The 27,364-nt window shown below is 33.4% G+C and overlaps 1 protein-coding gene across 6 annotated transcripts in view; it reads right to left on the reverse strand.

Moving 5' to 3' along the window:
• Window positions 1-27,364, reverse strand: part of LOC131153553 (uncharacterized) — a 142,831-nt gene that overhangs the window by 36,203 nt on the left and 79,264 nt on the right. For 4 of the 6 annotated variants that reach the window (XR_009136258.1, XR_009136259.1, XM_058105935.1 and 1 more), the window contains exons 16-20: window positions 23,057-23,139; window positions 4,988-5,087; window positions 4,353-4,426; window positions 774-849; window positions 15-251 (exon numbers count right to left, since the gene is read on the reverse strand). Coding sequence is in view for 3 of the 6 variants with exons in the window: in XM_058105935.1 (XP_057961918.1) it covers window positions 15-251; window positions 774-849; window positions 4,353-4,426; window positions 4,988-5,087; window positions 23,057-23,139 (570 nt within the window). In the remaining 3 variants the exon portion in view is untranslated. Of the gene's footprint in view, window positions 1-14; window positions 252-773; window positions 850-4,352; window positions 4,427-4,987; window positions 5,093-23,056; window positions 23,140-27,364 lie in introns of those variants that run through there. The other 2 variants (XM_058105936.1, XR_009136260.1) reach the window with 2 other exon arrangements.

The following is a 27,364-nucleotide window of genomic DNA, read 5'->3' on the forward strand; positions in this document are numbered from 1 at the left end:
TATTTAGTTCACACCTGCAGATCCTTCTCCCCAGGATATGCAATAAATGTTACCATGGAGATTCGAACAATAATGTCAAGCACAAGTTTTGCTTGATTATGCTCTCCACAAAATTTAAGCAATGCTGTCTTAGAGAGCTGTGATGGAAGCTGGCGATCCTGACCAAGACTTGGGTTGCAATTACTTCTACTACTTTCTTCAGTTGGCATTAGATAAGTACGGGACCATCTTGCAAGAAACCATACAATTGCCTGTATATAGCACTCACATTAATACATTAATATATTGGTATAGGGTCATACACACTAGAAAAACATCATAAAAAATAAAACCAAAAATTCAAGCTCTGAGAAACAGCAGTCAGATTTCAATCAATAAAAAGAACCTAGGACTTTTACACAGTGGTATCTTACCAAAATAAATATCTTCACCTTCCAAATTAGGGCTGCAATATAGAGGTCATATGCAGCCAAAAAATGCATATAATAAAAAGAGTATGTTAACTACATACTCATTTTGATTCAGACATAGGTAAGGCTTGATCAGAGTTTAAATGACCAGAAGGATGAAGCCATAAGGTAAAAAAAAAAAAAAATTCATAATGAAAATTAGCATGCTCATCAAGCTTCTAAATGCTTAATGATATAACATAATCTTGCAATAAGCTACCAAATTTTTACACCCGTTATCCAGTAACTTTGACCAGAAAAATCCCTAAAGGAGGATTTTGAGGTGCCAACATAACAAAAGGTGAAGTCGTTTTTATAAATTACCTCCATCAGACGAGGACTAAAAACAGTCGCTGTCATTTCTGGAATCAAGCACTGCTCAGCAAACCTTAATATTGAACTGCATGAAGCAACATAAGTGATTGGTGAATATAAGATGCAATGCAAGTTTATTACAGCATGCTTTAACTAGTAAACAAAAGAAATCTGCCAAGTAAAAATTAAAGCCAAATAAAAATATTTTGCATGGCTGTGTAAACTAGTAGCATAATGTGATGCATAATTTGCTCAGAACATATTAAAGCAATGAGTTCCAACTTCTGCAGTCCAAGATCCAGTATGTTACATGTAATATTTATGTTCAACCTTGCAATGCATTAGCTAACAAATCCTCCAAGAGAAAATCTTTTGTGCATGACTACTGTAGATGACAAAAATGATTTAATTATTTTGATTTCTTTCTATCCATTAATTAAAAAAATGATTCAAGGGCTCGTGCTCTTTATTTTATCATATTTTGATTAATCTTTGTGATGAGCTGTATTAAAGGATTTTGTTCAAGCCACAATCAAACAAAATTGAAATCATGTAAGGGAAAACTTTTTGGGTGTAGTTGGTAAATTTAGAAGAAGAGTTTGCTTAGAGTAAAGGTGTATTCTTGCGCCTTATGATTGTGCATGCATGTAAGAAATCATGTGTTAAGTATTGAAATCCTTATTTGAATAAGGGGGAGTTAAGAGTGCCTATTGAGCTACCGTTCACCCTATTCCTTAATAATTTCAGGTTTGAATTGAAGGAGAGCTCTACTTGTTACGTTCTCCAAGAGACTGCCATTTCTGGCATGTATTGCAGGTTAGCAGGAAGACAATAAGGACACTAAGCACGTATCTAGTTGGCAGTTATGTATGTAGACCAGGAAGTGCGAAAAATGTTGTATGTTAAGTACAGCCCAATGTGAAGAGCTTGTCACTGAAAGTAAAACATTTTTAGTTACTTTATGAAATACACACACACACACACATATATATATATATATGTATCTAGTGTTTTCAACAAATATTAACTTTTAATTGGTGTCTAACCTGTTTTCAAATAACAGTTTTGTAAGACAAATTCTTGCCTAGGCCTATTGCCTCCATTGGATTTTAGATGGAGTCATGGATGGTCACGAGCCAAAAATAGGGACGTGACATTGTCTATGACGACGCTACCTGGCACCTAGAGAGGACATCCTGGGAGAAGTTTAGTATAGGAGAGGAGAGAGGTACTTGCAATTTAAGCTTCAAAGTAGAGGGATTTTTTTTCCATGCAACCAAGAGAGCATGATGGAGGACTGCTTGTGCCACATTTAAATGTTTTTATAAAAGACTTAGGTTTTAAGAAATTAGGGATCTCATAATACTTTGGGGCATTATCTTATCTTAATAATTTCAGTCATTTTGAGATTTATTTTTTATATTTAATTGCATTTTACTTTGTACTTTTTGATTAACTTTTATTGTTTTTACCTTTAGATATTATTTATTTTGGATTTATATTTAGGGGTTATTTATTATTTTACCTTCTATTTCTATATGTTCTCTTCCTTTCTTCCCTTGTTCATCTCTCTTTTTTCTATTTCTTTCTATTCTTTCCTTCTATTTTCCCTTTCCTGTCCTACACTATCTAGCTCAGTGACCTTGGCGAAGCATCTTCGTGACAACCTGTATGTTGGATGCCTGTCAAAATGTAAAGTCTGTCCGAATGCATGATAAGTCCAAAGATTCAGAAATCCTTAGGCAGAAGATAACAAGTGGTTTTAACGTAGTCTGAACAGAAGTAAAAGAGAGTAAATGCAAAAAATACATTTAATGCTAAACATAATTACATTCAATACATTTTTTTTCAGTCAAAAGAATATTTTGATTTGACTAGTGGGTGGTTCAGGAAAGGGAAAGATGCACAAACCATTAGGCAGAGATGGTAAATCGTTTGATTAAGTTGAACTGAAGTAAAAGAGACTAGAAACAAAAAAATGCACTTAATAATACTCACTAACAATTACATTTGGAATATTTTGCATATTTCCTGTCAAAAAGCATATTCTGATTTGGCTAATGTGGTGTAGCATGGGAGAGATACATAAACCATTAGGAAAAGATGATAAGCATATTTGATTCAACTAAGGTGGTGCAGCAAAGAGAAAAGATACATAAACCATTACAAAAAGATGATAAATGGTTTTGATTAAGTCTTCTACACAACAGACTATGCAACCAAACTAGAACTTCCTAAAATATCCCTACCTAATAACATAAATATCATAAGCCCAAAACCAGAAATTAAATAAAATAAAGCAGTTTACTAAATGAAGCACTCTCATTTTCTTTTTTTCTTTTTGAATAGAAAAAGAAATTTCATTAAAGAATGTATGCACAAAAAGGAGTATAAGTCATTCTCATATGAAGAAAAGAGAACACAGAAGAAACAATTACAATCAAAACAATGAAGCCAGCCAGTCTTGCAGTAAATCCAAAACACACCCCTTAAAAAAGCCCAAACCGGAAGCCATATATCCCAAAGCACAGAACACAACATCCTCTTCCCCGTAAAGATATGAGCACCCCATTCCAACCAAGTACCCCACGAAGACAGTGGAAAATCCCACCTCCACAAAGTCGAGCCATCACTACTCGAACCAAATCCTTTAAGGAAAACTGCCAACAAATCCTCTGTGATTACAGAAAAATCAGCAGTCTCCAAAAGAAGAAAACAAACAATTTATTCCAACCCTCCAAGAGGAAGAATAATGGAGGAAAAGATGGGATGCAGATTCTGAACTGTAAAAACAGAGAGTACTCACATCCTAAGGTAAAGCCTAAGAAGGCCTCCTACTCTACAACAGATTAGTGTTATTTACTCAATTAAGAACCACCAACCAAGTAAAGTCTTAATCTTAGGGGGGCTTTGGCCTTCCAAAAATACTATGATGAAGTGTAAGGACATGTTTAAATGGATGAAATGTTCAAACAAAAGATTTACAAGAATAATCACTCAATGAATCTAGAACCCACAACCAAAAGTTCCTCCTGTTGGATGGATGGCAGTCCTCTAACAACCACAACAAGAAAGTTCCGCCACCTCCCTACATTAAGAGACTTATGAAAACAGAAATCCAAAAGAAATTATCCCCATTGGAAATTAAAGAGGAAAAAATAATCCATTGTGCAGCAAAAAGAATTTTAAAATTAATTTTCAACAATGCTTCTTTAAGAAAAATGAAAAATCAATGCACATGGAGATGACTTTTTAGGTCAGGTAACTTGGTTTAATTAGGCTATTTATTGCAGATTTAGTACTTTTTTCTAGTTTTCAATTTCTAGTATTTTGTTTTTAATTTTTTTAATCTAGCAAAGACTGAGGTGATTTAAATGATAAGTTTCTTTAATGGAGTCTTCGGATGATTCAACAATTACTGGACCTGAATTGATATTGTTTCTCCCTCTTTCCTCTCTTATGCTAATTTTTCAGCCAGTGTCACAGAAACTGTAACACCAGAGTTGAGAATTTTATCCCCTTGTTGGAATAATTAGATACGTCATCACCATGATTTTGGAACCTGGTAAAGAAAAGGAAGAACTTTACCTGAAAAGTACAACAACAGGATGTTTATCTGTCTCTGAAATATCCACAAAATGAGTTTGTATAGCCATTGGCACCTGAATATATATTTTAACCCATTATTGAAGGTATAACAAAACCGTGCTAGACATTAGATTTTTTTTAAACTAAAACAAAAGTACAATTTAGCATTTAATAGAGAAAAAAAAAAAAGTCAAAAAAGGACAAGAAACAACAAAGAAAATTCTATGATGCAATTTTTAACTTCGATAATTGTTTTATTAGTTGTCCAGAATGTGTATCGGCACCAGGCTTTCAACATCATAAATTCTTTGAACAAATAAAGGCAGAAAAAAGGAAACAAGTGAAACATTCTCTGGTGATCATTTCATTAGCCACCTCTGATGAACCAATAACCTTCAGTAATGGCAGCTTATCTTTAACTTCTGAGTAATTTGTTGTACAGATGCAAAGCATTCTCAATGCTAGTAACTTGTGCCACCAGTCACAATATTTATTGACGAACATTCTCAATAGGCATCTGCTAGGAATTACATTATTGACGATATGATCAAACAAGACCATACTACAAAAAATGCTAGAAATGAGCAGTAGCTATGCTGCTGGGGTAGAGAGGGATGGGTTGGATTGAAACCTACCATGGGTGTTTCTCCCTCTCCTTCATCAGCAAGAACGTGACCAGTTATCAACAACAGTGAGTAAAGTTCCTCCAAAGTTTCAATTGGATTTGTTATGCCTCTGCCCTACAAACAGTGTGAATAACTTTAGAAATAAGAAACATTAAAGATCAGAAATGATTGAAAATTTACATCATATCCAGCTCAAGATATGAACAAAAAAGTAAACAGAACTCCATACAAAAAGTGCAGACATCATAACTTTGGTGTAGTCAATTAATCAAATAGCAAGTTACTCAAGCTAGAAGTCAATTGAGATTAGCTCAAAGTCAATTTCTATTGAGCTTGAGCCAAGGGCCGACCTAAGTTAAGTAACAGACTCAAGGTAAAGCTCCTTGATGCTCAACTCTTAAGCTTGCAAGCAAAATCAAGTATGAAAATTTTCATTTTTACATCAGATATACATATTTTCAAATTTTCATTTATCAAACCAATAATATATATATATATATTATATACTTTTAAAATGAGCACTTGTTAATAATAATAATAATAATAATTAATTAATATTCTTCCGTTAGTACATTGAGAATCAAGGTCATGTCAATGCATTAAATGTATTTCCCAAAACAATACCACTACCCTTAAGCATGCATTACGAAAAAAAAACCTTTAAATATTTTATATTTTTAGATTTTACAATTTAGGCTCAAACTTATTCTATTCAAACTCGATCAAATGAATCTGCTACTGATTTAATCCCAAGTTCACCTGAAATCATTTTTTTTTCCTTTTTCGACCCAAATTTGAGAAGGACAAATTTGGGCTGGAACAAGTTGAGCTCAAGCTCAATGTTGCTCAGATCATATCAAAACGAATTTGATGCAATTCTGCGATCCTCATTATTTATGCTGCTAGGGGCATTTAAGTAATTTCAGAATTTTGGTGTTCGTTTTGGTCAAATTAGCTTTGGGGGTCTTTTCGTCATATTTAGGGGGCAATTTTGTGACAGGGTTTATTTTTGAGATAGAGCTTCAAAATGGGAGTTGGCTTCTCTTGGAAGCCTTAGGTCTGGTATAATAAGAGCCTTCAGACACTTTTCAGGAATTTTTTGGCATTTGTCTTTGAGAAAGCTTCTCTGCAGAGCTCAGGTCCAAACCAGCAAGGGTTTGAAGATTTGGGGGCTTTGGTTTTGAAGATTCCTGTGGTGCCTACTAGTCCCTCCATCACTGTTAAAAGCACGAGAGGCTAGGTGAAAGCAACTGTTACTGTTCTGAAAGAGTGCCAAAACAGGTACTAATCTCAGGAATAACTTGCTGTTGTGCCTAAATATTCCCCTATTTTTTGGTTGTTCCTAGAAACAGCAATAGCCTTTTTTCGTTTGAGGATTTAGTAATACTTTAATCAAGAAAGGTTGCTAAAACATTATTCTAAAATTTTAGTCTTTTTTTGTGATATTTTCTTTTTCCTATTCCTACACCTATTCACATCAGAATTCGCACTTGGTATTGTGCCAACTTGAGTTGATTGCACACTTTAAAAAATGTGCAGATCTGAAATGTAAATTCTAACACCAGGAAATTCATACTAACCACATCTAGTGTGCAAAGCTACAAATGCAAAGCAGGAAGCAGATCCACCTTTTCAAGACATGATATCACAAGATATCCAAGTATGATTCCACCCAATGTAACCTAGAACACAGAACATTCTCATGGAACAAGAACAAGATCCTGGTGTGGCATATGCTCTAAAATGTATAAAGTCTATTATTGCTGTCATAGTGAGCATAACATTTGTTATTGCTGTGATACACGCACGCGCACGCATATATATAATGTAATGGCACTTGTATATTGTGGAGAGCATGGTTTGGTACTATTACTGTAATTATTTAGTGTCACTGTTTGTTATTGCTGTGATAGTAAGCAAGAGTTAGTAAGGTAATATGGTCATTGTTATGTACTTGATATGTATTATAAATAGAGGGAGAGACCTATCATTGTGATTAGGTCTTCCGACTTACCCAATTCTTCAATAGGTATCAGAGAATGGTTCCGGAGCTAAACCCTAATCGTCACAGCCACTGTCAGACCAAAGCCTAAAACCTAAATCTGCTGCATGTCTACCACAGTAGGAGAATTCACAGCCTTACTGTGGGCCAAACACCAGCCAGCAATTGCTGGAAGCCACAGCAATCACCAGAAATTACCTAGACGACACTGCCAGGTCAGGAACACAAAGACCCCTTTAGAATTTGCAAAACCATACTGCAGCCACCTATAGAAAATGTCGATTTGCCCACTACTGAAATCCCATTGCCGAAGCTTCTACCTTCCACCTTCACATGTCATTCAAATGCAAGCACAGCCAACCCCATGCGCCAGTGCATGAAGCTTCATACAAGCACATTTTTGGCCGGAGTTGATCATACACTATTCAAATCCTAGCATAAACATATTACTGAGTTTTTTGGTGATGGTTTTTTGTCCAAAGATCTCACCTTTTTAGTTGCTTACGTGTGGCACTCCCAGAATGATTTTTGGTATTATCTATTGCTGATATTCAACATTTACTGATTCCATTGAGGCAAGAAACTGTGGTATTTTTTATGTTTGTGATTCATTCACTTGTTTATTTTGTTTGTCGTGTGTTTTCAGTTTGCGCAGATATGAAAGGTTGCGTGTTTGGGATGAAGTCCGCAAATACCAAAAGTGCATTGTTCGCCATGTGTTTGTCATTTGCTGCCACCGTCAAGGTTGTGTTTGTGTTGGGATGGAGTTCACGAATCCCACAAGTATGTTCCTGTCGTCAATTACTTGTTTAGCCATTGGTGAACCACATACTTAAACTGTCTCGGAGGAAGAGTATCCAAGGTTTCTACAGTATTAGGCATCCCAACAAGTATCTCATCACATTGCAATTTTTTGCTCAGAAAAGTAATCCTACAGCTTGCATGTCATTTGATGTCTCTCCTCTAGTCCTTTGGTTATCTATTCCCACCACTGGCCACATTAAAAGTGTAACCAACTTCTTTTCTACTCCAATATTCTAAAAATCTATTTAATCCTACTCCTTTAATCTCTTTTCCTTTCATTGTTACATTCCTAAATCCCTCTTCAATCTCATGCCTATAGTAAGATGACGAAGTCTCTAAGCTCTACAGCTTTCTTTCATATTTCTTTTGTTATTCAGGATTTGAAGACGAGGAAGATGACTGGCACAAGATGTGACGCAGATGGACTTTCCTACTTTTGAGTTGCTCTCCCCTTCTATTGCTTGTAGTGCTGCTGCTACACCACTCCAATTCCACTATCAACATAGGCATCCTTTTAAAAAAGCTATCTCCTAGTTTCTGACTGTGAATCTTGTCAATTGGAAAAGCAGCATCGGGTTTCCTTTCCTTCTTGAGTCAATAAATGGGTGCTCAGCCCTTTCATGTTAGTCAATTCCAATGTTTGGGACCCTAGTCATGTCATGTCATGTCAAAGTTTGGTTCTGATACTTTGTTACATTTGTCAATGACCACTCTAGGATGACTTGATTGTATTCAATGAAAGATTTTTAGTATCGTCCGTGCTTTCTCTTCTCAAATAAGGACTCCATTTGTTGTACAAATCACAGTACTTTGCAGTGAAAATGCTAAGGAATGCTTTCTCTTCACTACCAATATGAGTCATATGACTAACTATGGAATGATCCATCAGTCAACTTGTGCCCACACTCCACAACAAAATGGAGTTGCAGAGCGGAAAAAACAGACACGTCATCAACTCGTACTCTGTTGTATCAAATGAATGTCCATTAAGTTTCTTTCTAGAGTGATGACATGCTCACTGCTTGCTATATTATCAATAAAATGGCATCCTTTATCCTTGCAGGTAAAATCTTGTAAGTCAGGCTCCTTTGTTCTCACTTCCTCATACATTTGGCAATTTGTCCTTTGTACATCAGTTAAGTCCAAGATTGGATAAGTTGGATACTTGTGCTATTGATGTCAAGCACTACTTTACATCAATTCTTTCTGTTGATGCCAACTTCTACGAGTCTACACTATACTATTCTTATTCCTTGAGTTTTGTTGACCTTGATTAGACCTTTCATCTAGTCCTTCTCACCACTTCAATCATTTGAAGGCAAGGTCTTAAATTTCAATTTTCACCAAAATTTTGAACCTTCAAAAGTACAAAAAATTTGCTGGGATTTTTTTGTTTCAATGTCAATTTCAATATCGATTTCAAAAAATGATGGAAATTAGTACCAAAGCATGGAATTATTTTATGAAACTTTAGAAATGGTTATTAGACATAATAATGGAAGTCTTAGAACTAATATATTACAAATTAAATACATCTATGATAGGTATGTGGCGCTTGAGGTGCGATAGTTGTAATTCAAATTAAGCGTATTTAATCAATTAAATAGTATTTATTATACAAATGAAGATAATTTAGACATAAATGGTTAAATAAGATGATGTTGCTAATATCTAAGTTCAGTTTTTCATATACTTTCAAAAGCCTTCGTAACAAACTTTGGTTATAATAAAGAAAAGATAAATTAAGAGATAAATTTCACTTTGTGTTGAAGTTTCACATTTTAATTCAAAGAGAATTTTGTTCTACTTAAAAGTCTAAAATTTTCTCTAATATCATGAGAATGAGATTCAATGAATTTTGAAAATTTCATTGAAATTTTGACAAAAATTTTGCAAGATACAAATTGACAGCCATTTCTTTCCGAGGGTGATGGGAAGTGAAAAAATTTTGACAATTTTTTAAAATTTAAAACCATATTTACAAGTATACAAATGACAGCAACTCAAGGGAAAAGAGCTGCCTCTAGCTTCTTCTACACCTCTAGTCCCCTCAAATGATGATCCTATTTCCCAAGACATTAACCTTTCTATTGTTGTACCCAGCATCTAATCTTTGTTTCCTATGATTTTTTGTCCCCCTCATATTACTGTTTTGTGAGTACTATATCTAATGTTGCTCTTCCAAAATATGTTTCTGCAGCCCTATCCCATTATGGGTGGATTGCAATGGTTGAAGAGATGCATGTGTCATAGGATCATGATACTTAAGAATTGGTACGTCTTCCTCATGATAAGTCTATGGTTGGTTGTCGCTACGTGTATACTGTGAAAGTCAATCCATATGGTTCCACGGCTCATTGTCTTGTTGCGAAAGGAGACACTCAGGTGTACAATTTAGATTCTTTTGAAACATCATTCCATTTGCTCATCTCCTTAGCGACCATGTCATAAAGGAAGTATTTTCTAGACCTTTTAAACATGACCCAGCTCTCCAAACTTGTCGACAATGTCTTAAATTTCAATTTTGACTAAAATCTCGAGGCTTCAAAAGCACAGAAATTTTGATTAAAAATTTTATATTGCTGATAATTCTTACTTTAAAAAATAATGGGATTTAAGAGTAAAACATGGCATTTGTTTATGAAACGTTTGAAACTATTTTATAGACATAATAATGCAAAATTTAGAACTAAAATGCTATAAAAATAAAATACATCAAGGTATGGCATTTTTTACCACATCAGGGACAAGTATGTGGTGTATAAGGTGTAGTAACTGTAATATAATAATTGCTTTATACATATTCAGTAAATAAAAATGAAATTCATAAATTATTTAAATATTTAATTATCACACAAATGCAGATAAAGTACACATAAATGGTCACATCAAATCTTGTAGCTAATATCTAAGTTTAATTTCTTCATAAAAATTCAAAATTTTGAAAGCTATTCACATTCTGTGATCCAACTTCAATTTGGGTTCTAAATCTCATTTGAAATAAATTTTAGTTTCAATTAAATTTCATTTGGTAGTTAAAATTTCAACAAATTTGATTGAAATTTCGAGATTTTGATGAATTTCAAGTTACTTGTCGAAATTCAAATGAAAATTTAGTAAAATAGAAATTGACTACCATTTTCTATTTCAAGGCAATGGAAAGAAGAAATTTTGATGAAACTATGACAATTTCATGGAAATTTAAGACCATCTGTTGAATTGGGTGTGGGTCTCAAACTTGAACTCTCAACCATGGGTCCATCCTCCACAAAATAGGGTTCTACTTTGTTTGAAGGTTTTAAAAAAGAAAATGGGCTGATTTCCCCCAGCCTAACATATATAGCCCTTGCCCTAGTAGAACTCACCTGCCACCACCTGAAGGCTACTTTGAAGATGGAAAACTTGGCGTCGACTGCTAAAGCCTGATATGCATTTTTGGCCCACAACCTGACAGCTTAAGCTTTTACGTAAAGTGGTACTCTAACATGGTATCAAACCTAGCTACCAGGAGGTGTTGGGTCCTAGTTTCGTTGCCCATGTTTATTGTGTGGTGTCTAGAAAATTATTGTGTTCCCTACCATGAGTGTTATTTATCGTGTGTTTACCTCTCCACGTGTTGTCGAACTGCATGTGCAGAAGAGTGTTAAAGCTTGATATACATTGCTGGCCCACAACCTAACAACTTAAGCTTTTCAGGTAAAATGGTACTCACCGACCTCAGAGGCTTCTCACGATTGAATGGAAGGGCTCTAAATGGATGCACCTTCATGGCTACAAGGTTTCCTGTCTTTAGAGGATTTAAAGAAACCTATGGGTTCACCATTAATGACAGTTTAAAAACTCAGTGAACAGATAATTTTTTTTTTCATCCATCTACATTATTGCTCTTCAATATCCACTATACCCATATTTCACCTCTACCAACAAATGCATTCTGATATAGTCCAATCATGGTCTTAAATTTCCACAACATTATTGAAATTTCTGTCAAAATTTCCACCTTCCGTTCAAAATCGAAATGGCACTCAATTTCCATATTACAATATTTCATTGGAATTTTGACGAACCAATCGAAATTTATTGAAATCTCAAAATGTTAGTGAAATCTTCTAAACTTTTCACCAGAATGAGATTTCCTTGGAATTCAAATGTGGAACTAAACGCAAAGTGAAATTTCCCTCTTACTAAGTTATCTTTTTTATTGAAACCAAATATTGTAACAAGGGCTTTTGAGAGTGTAAGAAAAATCAAACTTAGATATTAGCAACAACATGCTATTTAGCCATTTATGTCTAAATTATCTTCAATTGTATAACAAATAATATTTAATTGATTTATGAATTTCATTAGTACTAACTGAATATTTTTAATATGAGTATTCTATTACAACTACTGCACCTCATACACATCATATCAGTCACTGATGCATTTAATTTGTAATATATTCGTTCCAAAAATTTCATTATTATGTTTATTAACCATTTCTAAAGTTTCATAAAAGCATTCCATGCTTTACTACGAATTTTTGTCATTTTTTTAAATCAAAATCAAAATTGACATCGAAACCAAAATTTCCCAACATAATGTTTTAAGACATTGGGTGCAATTACTTCATCACTTTTTAAAACCTAATGGCTTGCCCCTTGGAGATGAGTTTGTAAAAATTCCCAACAAGACTAATTGGCTAGAAGCTTTTGATATAGTTAGTACCACTCCTTTTTGGAATCAAAGCAACAAAATGTTGCATTGAGGCAGTCCACGAATCCCCCTCTAATAAATGTCATGAAACAACTCTTAGCATGCCTTCTTTCCAACTTCACTTTCTTTTCCTTACTCATGCCAAAGCCTCTACTTCACCATTAGAAATTCACCCAAGACATATGAGTACCAAGAAAATCCAATGATCCCAAATGAGTAGCAAGTATTGCTAAAAAAAACCATGCTTAACGCTCCCTTAAAAGAAAGGTAGCATGTTCATATTATAAATTCTCTCTCTAGTCATTTTCTTGCTTTCCTACCTATCACCTCTAATGCCGATGGATCGTGCATGTGATACTTGAGGGCTTTCTCTAGAAACAATCCAAATTGAGCGTTATCCTTTGATATGTGATTGGATAATGACGGTGTAGGGGACGTGGTCTTGTTTGAGAATATCCTTTAGAGAAAAAGTTGTACAATGATTGCCCAATGTGAGTGCATTCCCTCTACCTTTAATGGAACAATTTTGCATGTTGAAATAGATTTGGAAGGAATTGATAATGGGTCGTGCGCAAATTGACACAAGCCAGGAAGTTCTTGGACATAGGTTCATGTTTAAAGGGAAAAGAGTAATCTATTTTTTTATTCCTGATGGGTTAAAAGGAGATCACTAGAGGATTTTCCAGAGGCCTTGCACTTGAAGGTTAGAATTAAGGAATCAGGTATGCCGACAACTAGGAAAAAGGACTCTTTAGAGTAGCTCATTGGTGATGGAATGAGGCGGTGAAGGGGCGACTGTGCAGGCTGATTGACCTCAAAAAGATGTTGATGGAGTCTTTGTGGGGGATCGATGGGTTTCAAGCATTCAAATCTATTGTTCAATGTGAATCAGCTAAAGGTGCACTGATCATTTGGAGTTTGGTATCTTGAATTGGAACGAAGGGGATAAGTTGGAGTTGAACTAGGGGTTGTAAATATTTGATTTGATTTAAGAAAGATTTTAAATTGTATGGGTCAAGATCCAGGTGCTTGAACAAGTTGTCAAAAGCATCAGGATCAGATTGCAGGGATGGACTAGAGTGCAAACAATATCAAGTATATGACTCTAACAAGTTTTTTTTAATGAGAAAAATCCAATAGGGCCAGCCCAAGGAGGTCTGTGCAGCAAAAAGCCTACAGATCAGGTTGGCAAAAATCTGACAATGGATCCTGCCGTCAGTGCTACAAAAAATGAGATGGGTCACTATTCCTTCAGAGATGAAAATGAAATAGATTGATCAAGGGCAGTAATTGGCAGCATCTCAGGTGATTGTATAAGATGAGAAAGGAGTTTGTAGCCAAAAATGAATGGAATTAGTAATTCATGTGTAGGTAATCTGAAGGTTAGTTGTAGCAGTTAAGGCTTGAGCAGTTATCAACAGGAGCAGTCATTCTGATAATAGAGAAAGCAAGGTTCTTTAGCCGTTAGTTAAGGTTGATTCTCTATCAATTATCGTCTTAGAGCAACGCAGTCAAAAGACTTGTAAAAAATTCGAGGAACATTGCCTTAATCTGGAGCTGCATCCTAAGGAAAGTTTTGAAGCAGCATGATGACGGAATTTTTTCACCAGTGGAGAGCCAAATACATGGACTGGGTTTGCAAAGAAGGGAATAAGTAAACAATCTTTGGTAGAAGAATAAATGGAGTGACGTGTCGAATGAATGATTTTTATAGTGAGCTTGGGGGTGCCATGGATCTGATCTTAATCAAGATGGTAATTTGTTCACTCCCATCTCTTTGAAGAGGATGGGTGATGAAGAAGATAGTGCAGCCTAGAAAAATTTTGTGGGAGAAATGGGAATTTGGTTGTCTACACCCACAGGAAAGGAAGTTCAGTTGTATTGTAGGAAAAGGAAGATGAAAATGGGATGAAGAGAATTGGCCAATTTTAACTATTCTATTAATCATAGGGGAATGAGGCAAGGAGGGGCTTATTGAATTAAGTACTGTAGTTTTCTTTTATTTTATTTAGCAAGGAGGGATTTCTCCCAGTTTTAGAAAAGGAAAGTGGGTTGGAGGGGAATCTGCTATGGTATGCCACAGCATGCCCATACTTCCAAAAAGAAAAAACCTCTTTTTACTATCTGAAGAATATAAATATACATATATATATATATATATATATTTTAACTATTCCATTAATCATAGGGTAATGAGGCAAGGAGGGGCTTATTGAATTAAGTACTGTAGTTTTCTTTTATTTTATTTAGCAAGGAGGGATTCCTCCCAGTTTTAGAAAAGGAAAGTGGGTTGGAGGGGAATCTGCTATGGTATGCCACAGCATGCCCATACTTCCAAAAAGAAAAAACCTCTTTTTACTATCGGAAGAATATAAATATATATATATATATATATATATATAAAAGTATTTGTGAAGGTTTATTGTATAACATTATGATGTAAGATAAATATGATGAAGTAAAATGTTATGTAAAATTCTTTTTGGATAAAATGTTTATGAAAACAGTAAGCAAAATCATGAACTATTTATTTGCTAAAAAAATTAAATGATTCAAAAGATGTTGACTTGAGATTGAAATTTTATCAAGAATCTAAAATATATTTCTAAAATATATATGGACATACTAACATCTCCTCAAGAACAGTAGAAAAGTTTATGCCACAGCTGCATGGCCGCTTCAAGTGAAGAAACAAGCGCTTATTTGTTTCGTTGGAAACTAGGCACATCGCAGATATATTTGGGCTATTTTCTTAAATTAGCCTCCATTCTTTGTTGTCGGTGAAAGTCAAGGATTCTCACGCACAAATGTGTAAGCCTGAGTCCCAAGAGTGGTCACTTCATGCAAAAATATTAGTGTTTGGATTGTATCCTGTCCTTCCATCCAAAGGGCCAGCTATGTAGGATTTAGCACACAGCAATGGCATTTTGAAGGTTTACCCTATTGGCATGTGAAACCTCAGTACCCAGTCAAAGAGTTGTAAAGAGTTTGGGGCGAGAGTTTTCTTTACCTGCCTTACACAAGTTCTCTTATAGCCAACCTTTTCCAAGTACATACTTGATGGATACACGAATGGAGAACTACACTGTATGTGCCAAAAGAAACTCTACCTATGTTCCTTCACGTTGCCAAAAGAAACGCCACTTATGTTCTTTGACGCGCGCTTACACTTTTTCTACTGCTTCAACATTCCTTCCCTTTGGCCACTCTACATTCACCTGCTCTTAGCTTAGCTAGACTCACAACCACATTCATGCTCCCTCTTCCATTCTCCTCCTATCATTCAAAGTCATTCTCCAATCAAACTTGTTCCTGACTGATCTTTATTCATTGTGTCCACTTTCCCTTCATCAGACCTTACATTTGGCTAGGGTTCAGGCACAGTTTGTCCAATTTTGTTTCTCATGTTTCAGGGTCGTCATATGGCAGCAATGCATAATTAGTCCCCAGGTACACTTTAAGTATTTATTTGTTTCCTGGTGCCACATTGCAGATAAGAGGACTAGGGGCTCCCGAAATGGATTAAACTGAATTCTGTTGTGGTGTTCTTGTTTCCTGCATGAACAATTGGAGTATTTGATTGGTTGATACCCTAGAAATTATATTATTTGATCACATTTCCTGTTTTTTTTATTTTTTTTTTTAAAAAGGCCTTATGCATCCTTACTTCTCCATGTATAAATGGTGAGGATTAGAAATTAGCAGTGTCGCTGCTGGGGAGTACAAGTGTATGTCAATTTTTCAAGTTGTTAATTTTACAGCTGTTTGTGAAATTTTAAAGGTAAAGCATAGTGTAAGAAAACACACATGCCATAGCCAACCATGACTTGGTACAGAAGTTCTACAACTGGTACATTTTTGTTCCAAAACATAAAATCTAGTGATCCAAAGTTTTCATTCAATATTTTTAATATAACATATTTTTTATTAGTTAAGAATGGAGAATTATCATATTATAATTCCAGTTTCACTCGAGTCACCTGAACATTATCATGTTAAAAAAATATCTTCTAGATCTTGAGTCAACTGAACATTCTCTCAAGCAAGGTCTTGAATTTTGATTTGACTAAAATTTTCAAGCTTCAAAAGTATGAAAATTTCAAAATTTTGAATTTGATGTCAATTTTGATTTGATTTTTTTTTTTTAAATGATAGATATTAGTAGTAAAGCATGGAATTCGTTTATGAAAATTTAGAAATGCCAAAAAGACATAATAATGCAAGTATTATAAATAATACATTACAAATTAAATGCATCAATGATATGTTGTGTATGAGGTTGAGTAGCTAAAATATAACATTTGTTTAAACATATTAAGTTAATATAAATGAAATTCATAAATTAATTAAACATTATTTTCTACAAAAATGAAGAAGAGAAGAAGAGGCAGCAGTCTTCCTATAGCCTTATGTATAGCTCCAGGTCTGCCCTCTTATATATTATAATAAACAAAATCTTAAGGGCAAAAATACCCCCACCCATACAACCTAATTCCTGAAATAACATATTCTCTTCTAACACTCTCCCTCAAGCTGGAGGTGTATAAATATCACAATCCAAAGATTTCACAAAAGAAGTCCTCACGACCTTCTTCAATACAGCATCCCTCGCAAAATGACAATCAGCTTCAATGTGTTTTGTCCTCTAATAAAATTATGGACTGCAAGCAATATAAATGGCATCCTGATTATTACAAAACATATCCATTGGCTTTGTTATCAAGCATCCCATCTTTGAAATAAAGAGACTTCGGTCATATAAGATCACTCATATATAGAATCAGTCGTAATTCAATAGTTTGTTTGAACACTATATCCTGCTAAAATAGTTTGCTTCTCACTATGCGAGGTAAGAAGATTACCTGCTATGAATGTATAGTATCCAGTAGTAGACCTTCGATCATCAACAGAGCTACCCCAATCTGCATCAGGGTATCCCATGATCTCACTATTTTTATTAAATTTATACATCAAACCTTTGCTAAAGAGCCTTTGAGACACTGCAAAAATCCTACAAACAGCGTCCAAATGTGATTGTTTGGGATTTTCCATAAACTAACCAACTCCACAAGAAAAGATATGTCAGGCCTAGTGACAATCAAGTAGATCAACTTGCCAACCAACTGCCTATATCGATGTTTTTCTTCAAAGTCTGGTCCAACATCCCCAGGTAGCTTCATATTAGGTCATAGGAGTAAAAACCAATTTAGCTCCAAAGAAACCAGACTCACTTAGCAAGTACAATGTATATTTTCACTGAGATAGTCACAATCCTTTCCCACATCACACAATCTCAATACCAAGAAAGTAGCGCAGAACACCCATGTCTTTGATTGAAAATTAGCTTGAAGCAACTGCTTAACATCTGCAATCCACCACAATTGTATCCTTTTTGTGGACAAAGATTGAATCATCAAAATAGCACTCAATAAAGCTAAATGTGGACTCTACTACATTAAACTTGTCAAACAAGGCTCAAAGAGACTGCTTAAGACATAAATGGCCTTACGCAACCTACACTCTTTACCATCCTACCCTTAAGCAACATATGTGGGAGGTTGCTCCATGTATACCTCTTCCTACAAATCTCCATACAAAAAGGCATTCCTCACATCTAACTGGTATAAGGACGAATAAGATTAACTACCAACGAGATCAAAACACAAACAAAATTTAGTCAAGCAACAAGAGAGAAGTTCTCAAAATAATCAATACCATATGCTTGGTTATAACCATTGGCAACCAATCGAGCCTTAAGTCATTCAATAGATCCGTTAGGATGATAATTGATGGTGTACACCCAATGGCACCTAACCATAGTAGTCAGAGGTGCAAGGCCAACTAAGGCGCAAAGAGCATTTGAAGCCGAGGAGCGAGGCGTGAGACGAAGGCGCGCGCCTCACGAAGGTGAGACGCACAACTATTAAAATGGTGTAAAATGCCTATTTGCAGTAATTGATATACGAACATATGAATATCTAGTAATATTAGAATTTAAAATGCCAAAACACTTAATAGAAAAATTGGAAATTAAATGAAATTGCCAGGATGAAGACCAAAAGCATCAACAGTTATCTCAAGTAAATTCCTAATTTTTTCATAAATAATCCCTATGACCAAACACAAATATTGATGCTCATTTTGAACAAATTCGAGTGCATTATCAAATTGAATAATAATAATAATAATAATAAGAAGAAGAAGAAGAAGAAGAAGAAGAAGAGAAGAAGAAGAAGAAGACGAAGAAGACGAAGAGGAAGAAGAAGAAGAAGAATAGGAGTAAGAAGAAGAAGAAGAAGAAGAATACGAAGATGAAGATAAGAAGAATAATAATAATAATAATAATAATAATAATAATAATAATAATAATAATAATAATAATAATAATAATAATAATAATAATAATAATAATAATAATAATAATAATAATAAGAAGAAGAATAATAATAATAATAATAATAATAAGAATAATAATAATAATAATAATAATAATAATAAGAATAAGAATAATAATAATAATAATAATAATAATAATAATAATAATAATAATAATAATAATAATAATAATAATAATAATAATAATAATAATAATAATAATAATAATAATAATAATAATAATAATAATAATAATAATAACCAGAAGAAGAAGAAGAAGAAGAAGAAGAAGAAGAAGAAGAAGAAAAATTTTTTAAAAAATGAATAAAAAAAATTGAATACCTACGCCAAACTAAGTTTTTATTTCTTGGTAAAATTGAGTAAATACATTCAAAAATTCAGACATATCTTTCAACCAAAAAAAATCCAAGTCACATGCAAGAAAATCACCACAAAGGACACAAAAATATTGATGAGTAGCCAAATTCTTGACTCAACATGGACCCCAAATATCTGAATGAATAACAAAAACAATGATTTACTACAAGCCTCAATTCTAGATGGGGAAGATGTCCTAACATGCATTCCAAACTGACACATAGTGCACTAAAATCAGAAAACAAACTTGAACATGGGAAAAACCTTTTGTAGTTTTTGAAGGGATGGATGACCCAAACGATAATGTCATTGATCAATAAAAATAAAAACATGAGTAGAAATTGAAGAAGTAGTACGACAAGAACCAAATTGACCACCACCACCACCATCGAAATAGTACCAGCCATCCATCTCAAACCCTCACCAATCCTCTTCTGCATTTGGAGATCTCAAATAACAAATTAAGAAGCAAAGAAGGTCACAAAACAATTATCAGATTTTGTTAATTGACTAACTGATAATAGCTTCAAGGGAAATTTTGGCACATATAACACAGAGAGACATGGAAGGAAATGAGAGAATAATGCCACAACTAGCAACTAGTGTAACTGAACCATCATCAAGCGTAACCTTAAAGTGCAAAGTAGTGGGTTTCGAGGACTAGAATAAATTAGTACTACCTGTGATATGGGAGGCATCAAAATAAATAACCCGAGGTGGAGATTAATACCTTGATACAATATTAGAGTCGATTAATGTTAACCCGAGGTGGAGATTAATACCTTGATGCAATATTAGAGTAGATTAATGTTGTGATACAATATTAGCTTAACACTTTACTAAAAGCTTTTAAGCTATAATGTTGGGGACCAACAATGTATATCAAGCTTTAACATTCACCTGCATGTGCAGCCCTATAGCATGTGGAGACATAAACAAGCTATAAATAACACCCACTATAGGGAACACAAAAAATTTTTAACACCACACAATGATTAAATAAAATATTGGTGCCATATCTAAGTGTAACCATTCATATTTATTTCAAACACCCTTGTAATCTTTGGTGTCAATTAAAAAAATAAAAGTAAAATCGGAGAAATTAAGAGAGAAATTGCATTTAAATCTCACATTTCAATTCGTATACTTAAAATTTTGAAATGTTTCACCAATATTTGAGATTTCAATAAAATCAAGATGATTCTTCAAAACTTTGATAAAAATCTTGTAAAATGGAAATCAATTGCCATTTCGATTCCAAGGGTGATTGAAAGTGGAAATTTCAACAATAAGTCAAGACTAAAGACTCTTGAAGAATTGAGTAAATTGGAAGACCTAATAACAACGATAGGTCACTCCATCTATTTACAAAATATGCTAAGCACATGATAATGACCATATTACCCTTACGCATAGTTGTCAAATCGAGATTCAAATCATGAATCAAAATTCCAATTTTGAGAATCAAAATTCCAATTTTGAGAATCAAGAATCAACAATCGAACCGAATCATAAGATTCGGTAAAATTTCAAAAATCAATTCTAAATGACATGCATATATTGATATACAAGCAACAAGCTTGTATATCATATTTAAATTTTGATAATAAAGAAAATCATATTTCATGTGTATGCTTTCCCTAAACAAATGAAAAGTAACAGGATGAATTAGTTAGGAAATTTTAATTAAAAACTTTATTCTATTTAAGGGAAGGAATCAAGGAAAATAATAAAAATTGAACTTTTGGTCTTCATCATCAATTTAGCAAAACAATATTTCCGGCATATTATTTATCGGATTAAAAATAAAAAAAAATATTAACCCACAAAAATGTAAATAATTGAACAATCTACTGAAAAAAAAAAAAAACCTAACTAGTGAATCATAGCATCACAACGAAACATGAGTATCACCTTACTCAGTGTTCCGCCCTTCTTCTTAATGGCAAAACACTATACTACGAGTGAAGAATGGCTTTGTGAAGGGAATATAGGACCTAAAGTTTTATTTTCTCCTCTTTTTAAGCAAAAAATTAACTTAAACAAGGAACGGAAAGAAATTGTGTAAATATAAAAGCAACAAAAAAGAAAATAATGTCGTCTTGGGGTTTTAGACTAGTCGGGGCTGTCATGATATGATAGGTCAAGAATCGTGTGAACTAATAGATTCAGTTCGATTTGACAATGATTCAATCTTTCACAGATTCACTAGTAAGATTCAAATCGATTAGGTGTGGAATCTAACAACTACACCCTTACGGATTAACTCAAGCTTACTGACACAACAATGTCAGACATAACTAGTACTGCCCCCCTTCAAAGCCAGAGCATAGATATCATATGCCATTGGCTTGCTACAAATGGATTTTACCTGAGCACCTCCCAAGGATTTGGTGAATAAATTAGCAAGTTGGACTCAATCAGCTTCTGCACAAGTTTCTCCCAAACAAAATGGCAATCAACTTCAGTGTGTTTTGTCCACTCCATGTTCAAGGCAATATGAATGCAATTCAATTATCACACACATGGTCTTAAATTTCCACAACATTGTTGAAACTTCCATCACAATCCCCCTTCCATTGCCCTCGAAATCAAAAAGGCAGTCGATTTCCATCTTAAAAAATTTCCATTGAAATTTATCCAAAGCATAATTTTTTAGTGAAATTTGTTGAACTTTTAACTAAAACAAAATTTCTTCGAACTCAAATGTGAAATTTAAATACAAATTGAAATTTATCTCTTAATTTATCTTTTTTCTATTGAAACCAAATGTTGTTACAAGGGCTCTTCAAAGCGTATGAAAAATTAAACTTAGATATTAGCAACAAAATTTTATTAACCATTTATGTCCGAATTATCTTCATTTGTATAACAAATAATATTTAATTGATTTAATAATTTCATTAGTATTAACTGAATATGTTTAAAATAAGTATTATATTACAACCACTACACCTCATACACAACATACCTATCCCTGACGTATTTAATATATAACATGTCAGTTCTAAAGCTTTCATTATTATGTCTATTAACCATTTTTAAATTCCCATAAAAGAATTCCAATGGTTCACCACTAAGTTCCATCAATTTTTAAAATCAAAACCAAAATTGGCAACGAAGTCGAAATTTCCATAGTTTTTGAAGTATTGAAATTTGAGTTGAACCAAAATTTAAGACACATCAAATCCATTGGCCAAGAATGTCGAAAACCAAGTGTTTAACAGGTTCTTTAGCCAAATAATCACACATGCTGCGTGGTCCATGGCCTGATACTCTTACTCAACACTCGACTAACTAGCACAGTTAGTTTCTTACTTTTCTAGGATACCAAGCTACTACCAACAAAAACACAACATGCGGTTGTGAATATTTGTTGGAAGATGACCCAACCCAATCTGCATCTACACATATCCTTGAAGATAAGTGTGACCTCAATCCTGAGATAGGAGACATCTATCTCAAGATACAAATGGCAGTAGCAAGACATATCAAGTTGAGTAACTACAAAATAGTTCAACTTCCCTTCAAGTCTCCGATAACTTCCAGGGTCATCCAACAAATCATTGACATTTGGTACTAACTTCTTAGGATCTATGGTTTTATCCACAAGAAATTCTCAAGTTTCAGTCCAAACATCAAAATTTCAAGTCTTCGAGGACGTCGTATGGAAACTCAGTTTCAGATTTTTTTTTTTTTTTTTTTAATTTCAAATTTTCATTAAATGCTGACCAAAATTTTGAAAATTTCAATAAATTCGACTCACTAGCTCAAATTTTGATGAAAGGAAAATGAATTTTGAAGCACTAAACTAACGATACCTCATCACTCCATCTTCTTCCTCTTCCTCTTCCTCAAAACTCCAAAGAAACCCTAGCAAGCACTGCAGCTCCTTCCTCTCTGTCTATCACACAACAACAGAAAGTAATAAAGAAGAGGTGGGACATCATCACAGACTCATGGTCTTAAATTTCCACGAAAATGTCGAAATTTTCATCAAAATTTCTTATTTTCGTCACCCTCAAAATCAAAATGACAATTGATTTCCGTCCTGCATAATTTCCATAAAAATCTCAAAGAATTATCCGAAATTTATCGAAATCGCGAAATTTTAGCGAAACTTGTCGAAATTTTAACTATACAATGAAATTTCATCGGAATTCAATTGAGAGATTTAGGAGTGAAGTGAAATTTCTCTTCTAATTTATCTTATTTATTTTATTGAAACAAAAGATTATTACAAGTGTTTTTGAAATTATATGAAAAAATAAACTTACTGTAACATTTTATTAAACCATTTTTTGTTTAAATTATCATTATTTCTATAATAAATAATATTAAATGATTTATGAATTTCTTTTGTATCAACTGACTATGTTTAATGTACATTATCTCACAAATATGTTTGATACACGTAATATTTTACAACTTTTCTACCTCATACAAAACATAGATGTATTTAATTTGTTATATTTTAGTTCTAAACTTATATTATTATGTTTGTTAACCATTTCTAAAGTTTCACAAAGAATTCCATGTTTTGCGACTAATTTCCATTATTTTTTCAAATTGAAAAAAAATTGGAGTTTTTCACGAAAATATCAAAGAAAAATAAAAATAAAAAACACAAATATGGAGGAAATGAGAAATAAATATCAAAATGTACTAAAACCGACTTGGGTTTTTTTTTTTTTTTTTTTTTTTTTTTTTTTTTAGTCAGGGGTAATGTCTTGTCAGCTAAAATTCGAAGAGAAAAAAGGCAGGTGGGGGACAGCGCTGACACACGCGTCAGCGCTCACCGAGGAAGAAGGGGAGGGGGGAGGGGCATTTAATGCCTAGGGGAATTAAATAAAAAAAAAAGGATGGGGAACGTGAGTTTATTACAGGTGGGGGAAAAAAAAACATCCATGCATAAAAATATAAATTAAATTTTAATAATTAATAAAAGAAATGAAAAAAATGGAAATTCTTTTTATTTCTAGGAGGAATTATTTTGAAATAATAAATATATTTTTTTATTTTTTATAAAAATAAAATAAAAAAAAAGTAATATTTTTATAATTATTCAATAAACTAAAAACAAGTTACCCAACTTTAATTCCTTCCAACCAATTCAAAATAAATTGCAGGAGTGAAAAAAAAATTTGCATGCATGCATAAAAATGTAAATTGAATTTTAATAATTAAAAATTTTAGTTATCATTATTATTTTTTATAAAAAATTAGTTATTTTTTTATTTTAAATCTATAATACATAAAGTTTATTTTAATGTTTTATTGAGAGTTTTAAATTAATTTAATAAATAAATAAACATAGGTCAAACGCAATTTCAATAAATAAAAAATGACATGTTGAGCGAGCCAGCTCAAGGCTTAAATTTTGCCTCGACTGAGTTTTGAACTCGCTGGGAAGTCGATGTTCTCTCCTCCGGCGAAGAACTACTTCATCAACACGGAACAAGATGTCAAGTGCCCGACGATTCAGCCGATGAGCTCGCCGTCAGGGTTCTCAGTGATAGGGAATGTGATGCAACAGGGTTTCCTGTTTGAGTTCGATACAGATCGGTCACGACACCATTTTTCGCGATGGGGGTGTGGTCGATTGTGATGACGAAAGAGTCTTTGACTCATTGAGTTGAGTTTAAGTGTCATTTAAAATTAAATATTTTTCAAAAAAAAGTAAGTTAATTTTTTTAATTTCAAAATATTGTATAAAAATGAATATAATATCAAAACAAATTGAAATTACTTACTGTTGGGAATATTAAGACAAAAAAATGATATTTTATTTTCTAATTACATAAAAAAAATTATTTAACACATAAGAATGAAATAAAATATTATTTTATATATATTTTCTATATAAAAATTTTAAAATTTAATATTTCTTACCTAACCGAATTTTCAAAAGTCAGTTTGGGTTTAAAAAAGAAACAAAACAAAAAACATGCACATAAATCTAGGCACAAAAAATAAAAATAAAAAAATGAAAATGTTAGCCTTACAAGGCTTAACATTCTGTTTTGATGCTAACAAACAAATGGAACTTAACATATTAGGTTTAGTAATGATATTTCAGGATTTAAGAACGAGAATACAAAGTAAAATGATCACAAAGATGAGTCAAACCATGGATGCAAAGATGATATCTATTAAAGTTTGAAGATCTTGAGTGTGGATGTTAAAGAGAATGTGCTAAAAGCTTAAAGCTTGAAGACAAGACAGCCAAAGAAAAGCAAAGCAAGAGAGTCAAAAAAAAAAAGCAAAGAGAGAGAGAGAGAGCTAAAAAGACAAGCATGAAGACTCAAGCGCTTAGAATGTCTAAAGTCATAAGAAGTCTTTATGCAAGTGCTTCATATTTTAAATATCTTTTAAAATATTTTTGAAGCTCTTTAGGACACAAAGACTTAGAGACTAGTTCTTGAAAAATCCTTGAAAATGATTTTGAAAAGTTATTTTGAGTCTTTCAAATAACTAAAGTTTCAAAATCAAAAATGAAAATATTTGGAAAACGAATGGGTTGGTCAGCCGACTGACCAGAACACACTAAGATTGGCCAGCCGACTGACAAACACCAAGAATGAATAAACCTGCTCATCCAACTAACAATTTGAACTAGAATTAGTCAGTCAACTGACAACCTGGTCTGTCCAGCCGATTGACCATTTTAAACGTGGTTGAGTCAACCGACTGACATTTTACAGAATTTAATTTTTGACAAACAGAAAGGCCTCAACCGCCTGTCCAGTCAACTAACTCTGAGAAATGAACTACCCAGTCGCCTGTCGAGCCGACCGACTCCATGGGATTTTAATTTTCAAACTTCAATGGGAAAATTCTAAAAATTAGTTATCCAAATATGAACGATATAAAATCTTGGTGGACACTCCAAGAAACTTAGGGAACAAGAAAACTAATCCTAAAAAGTCTATAAATACTCCCTTAACCCCAAGAAATTAATCACCAAGGCAATCACACAGCATTTTTGTATTCAAACTCTCAATCTCTCTCAAAGTTCTCTATTGCTCACACTCCATCTGGAGAAATCTTCTGAATTGCTGCTGAATCATCAACCTACGGTTCTAATACTGAGTTTTCTCAATCACTAAAGAACCCTTGGTGATCTTTTTACTTGAGCTTCAATTCTATTTCATCTTGATATTTAAATTTTTGAAATACATAGTGTTAAATTTGTACTAATATGCTCTATTTGAGACTGTTCTTATACGCAACATTTACTTCATATTTTTTTGTAATTCATGGACGATTCAAGGTGTTTGGATCGTTTTCTCTTGGAGAGGTGATTACTCTAGCCTATTGAAGGAGTGCCCAAGCGTGGGGTATCGCTTGGAGAGGCAGGCTCTAGCCTACTGAAGGAGTGTGTAACGGTTTTGTTCCGGCCGGAAAGGAATTGGTTTAGTGAATCCTTTGGTAGTTTGCCAAAGGCGAGGACGTAGGCTGGGGATAAGCCGAACCTCGTAAAAACCCGATGTCACTCTCTTTCCCTTACTTTCTTTAATTTTCAGCAAACATATAAACTGCGTGGATGATTTAATTTTGTAATCATATATACTAGGTAATTTGGAAATTAAATAAACTAAAGTTTAATTTACTTTTCGAATTGCGGAAACTGAAAGGGAGTACGTTGGTTGATCAATACTTTGCGAAAACCTTAAAGGGAGTACATTGATTGGTTAACACTCAAAGACAAATTAACTATGAGTTTATTTAAATTTTGAGTTGTTGGGAATTTGAGTTGTGGTTTGCATTGAAGAATCAATTTCATTCTCTACAGGGCTTGCATAAAATTTCTTATACACGGGGCTATTAACAAAAGCTGAAAGCTGAATATTAAATTTTGTGGATTCAACACTTTGATTGTTGAATGGTTGGTTGATTGTTTTAAGTTTTATTTACTTATGTTGTATTGGTTACTTTGTTGGTATATGGTTGTGGAGTGAATATTGTTTTAAGCATTTGTTGTAATTGTTAAATCAACAAGAAGTTAAGAATCTTAAAAAGAATTAAAAGAAAATTTTAATAACCCAATTCACCCCCCCCCCCCCCCTTTTAGACTACACCTTGGTTTTCAATTGGTATCAGAGCGGGTTATAGCAAATCCTAACTAG

This window comes from Malania oleifera, chromosome 4, assembly GCF_029873635.1.
Source record: "Malania oleifera isolate guangnan ecotype guangnan chromosome 4, ASM2987363v1, whole genome shotgun sequence".
Lineage (NCBI taxonomy): Eukaryota > Viridiplantae > Streptophyta > Magnoliopsida > Santalales > Ximeniaceae > Malania > Malania oleifera.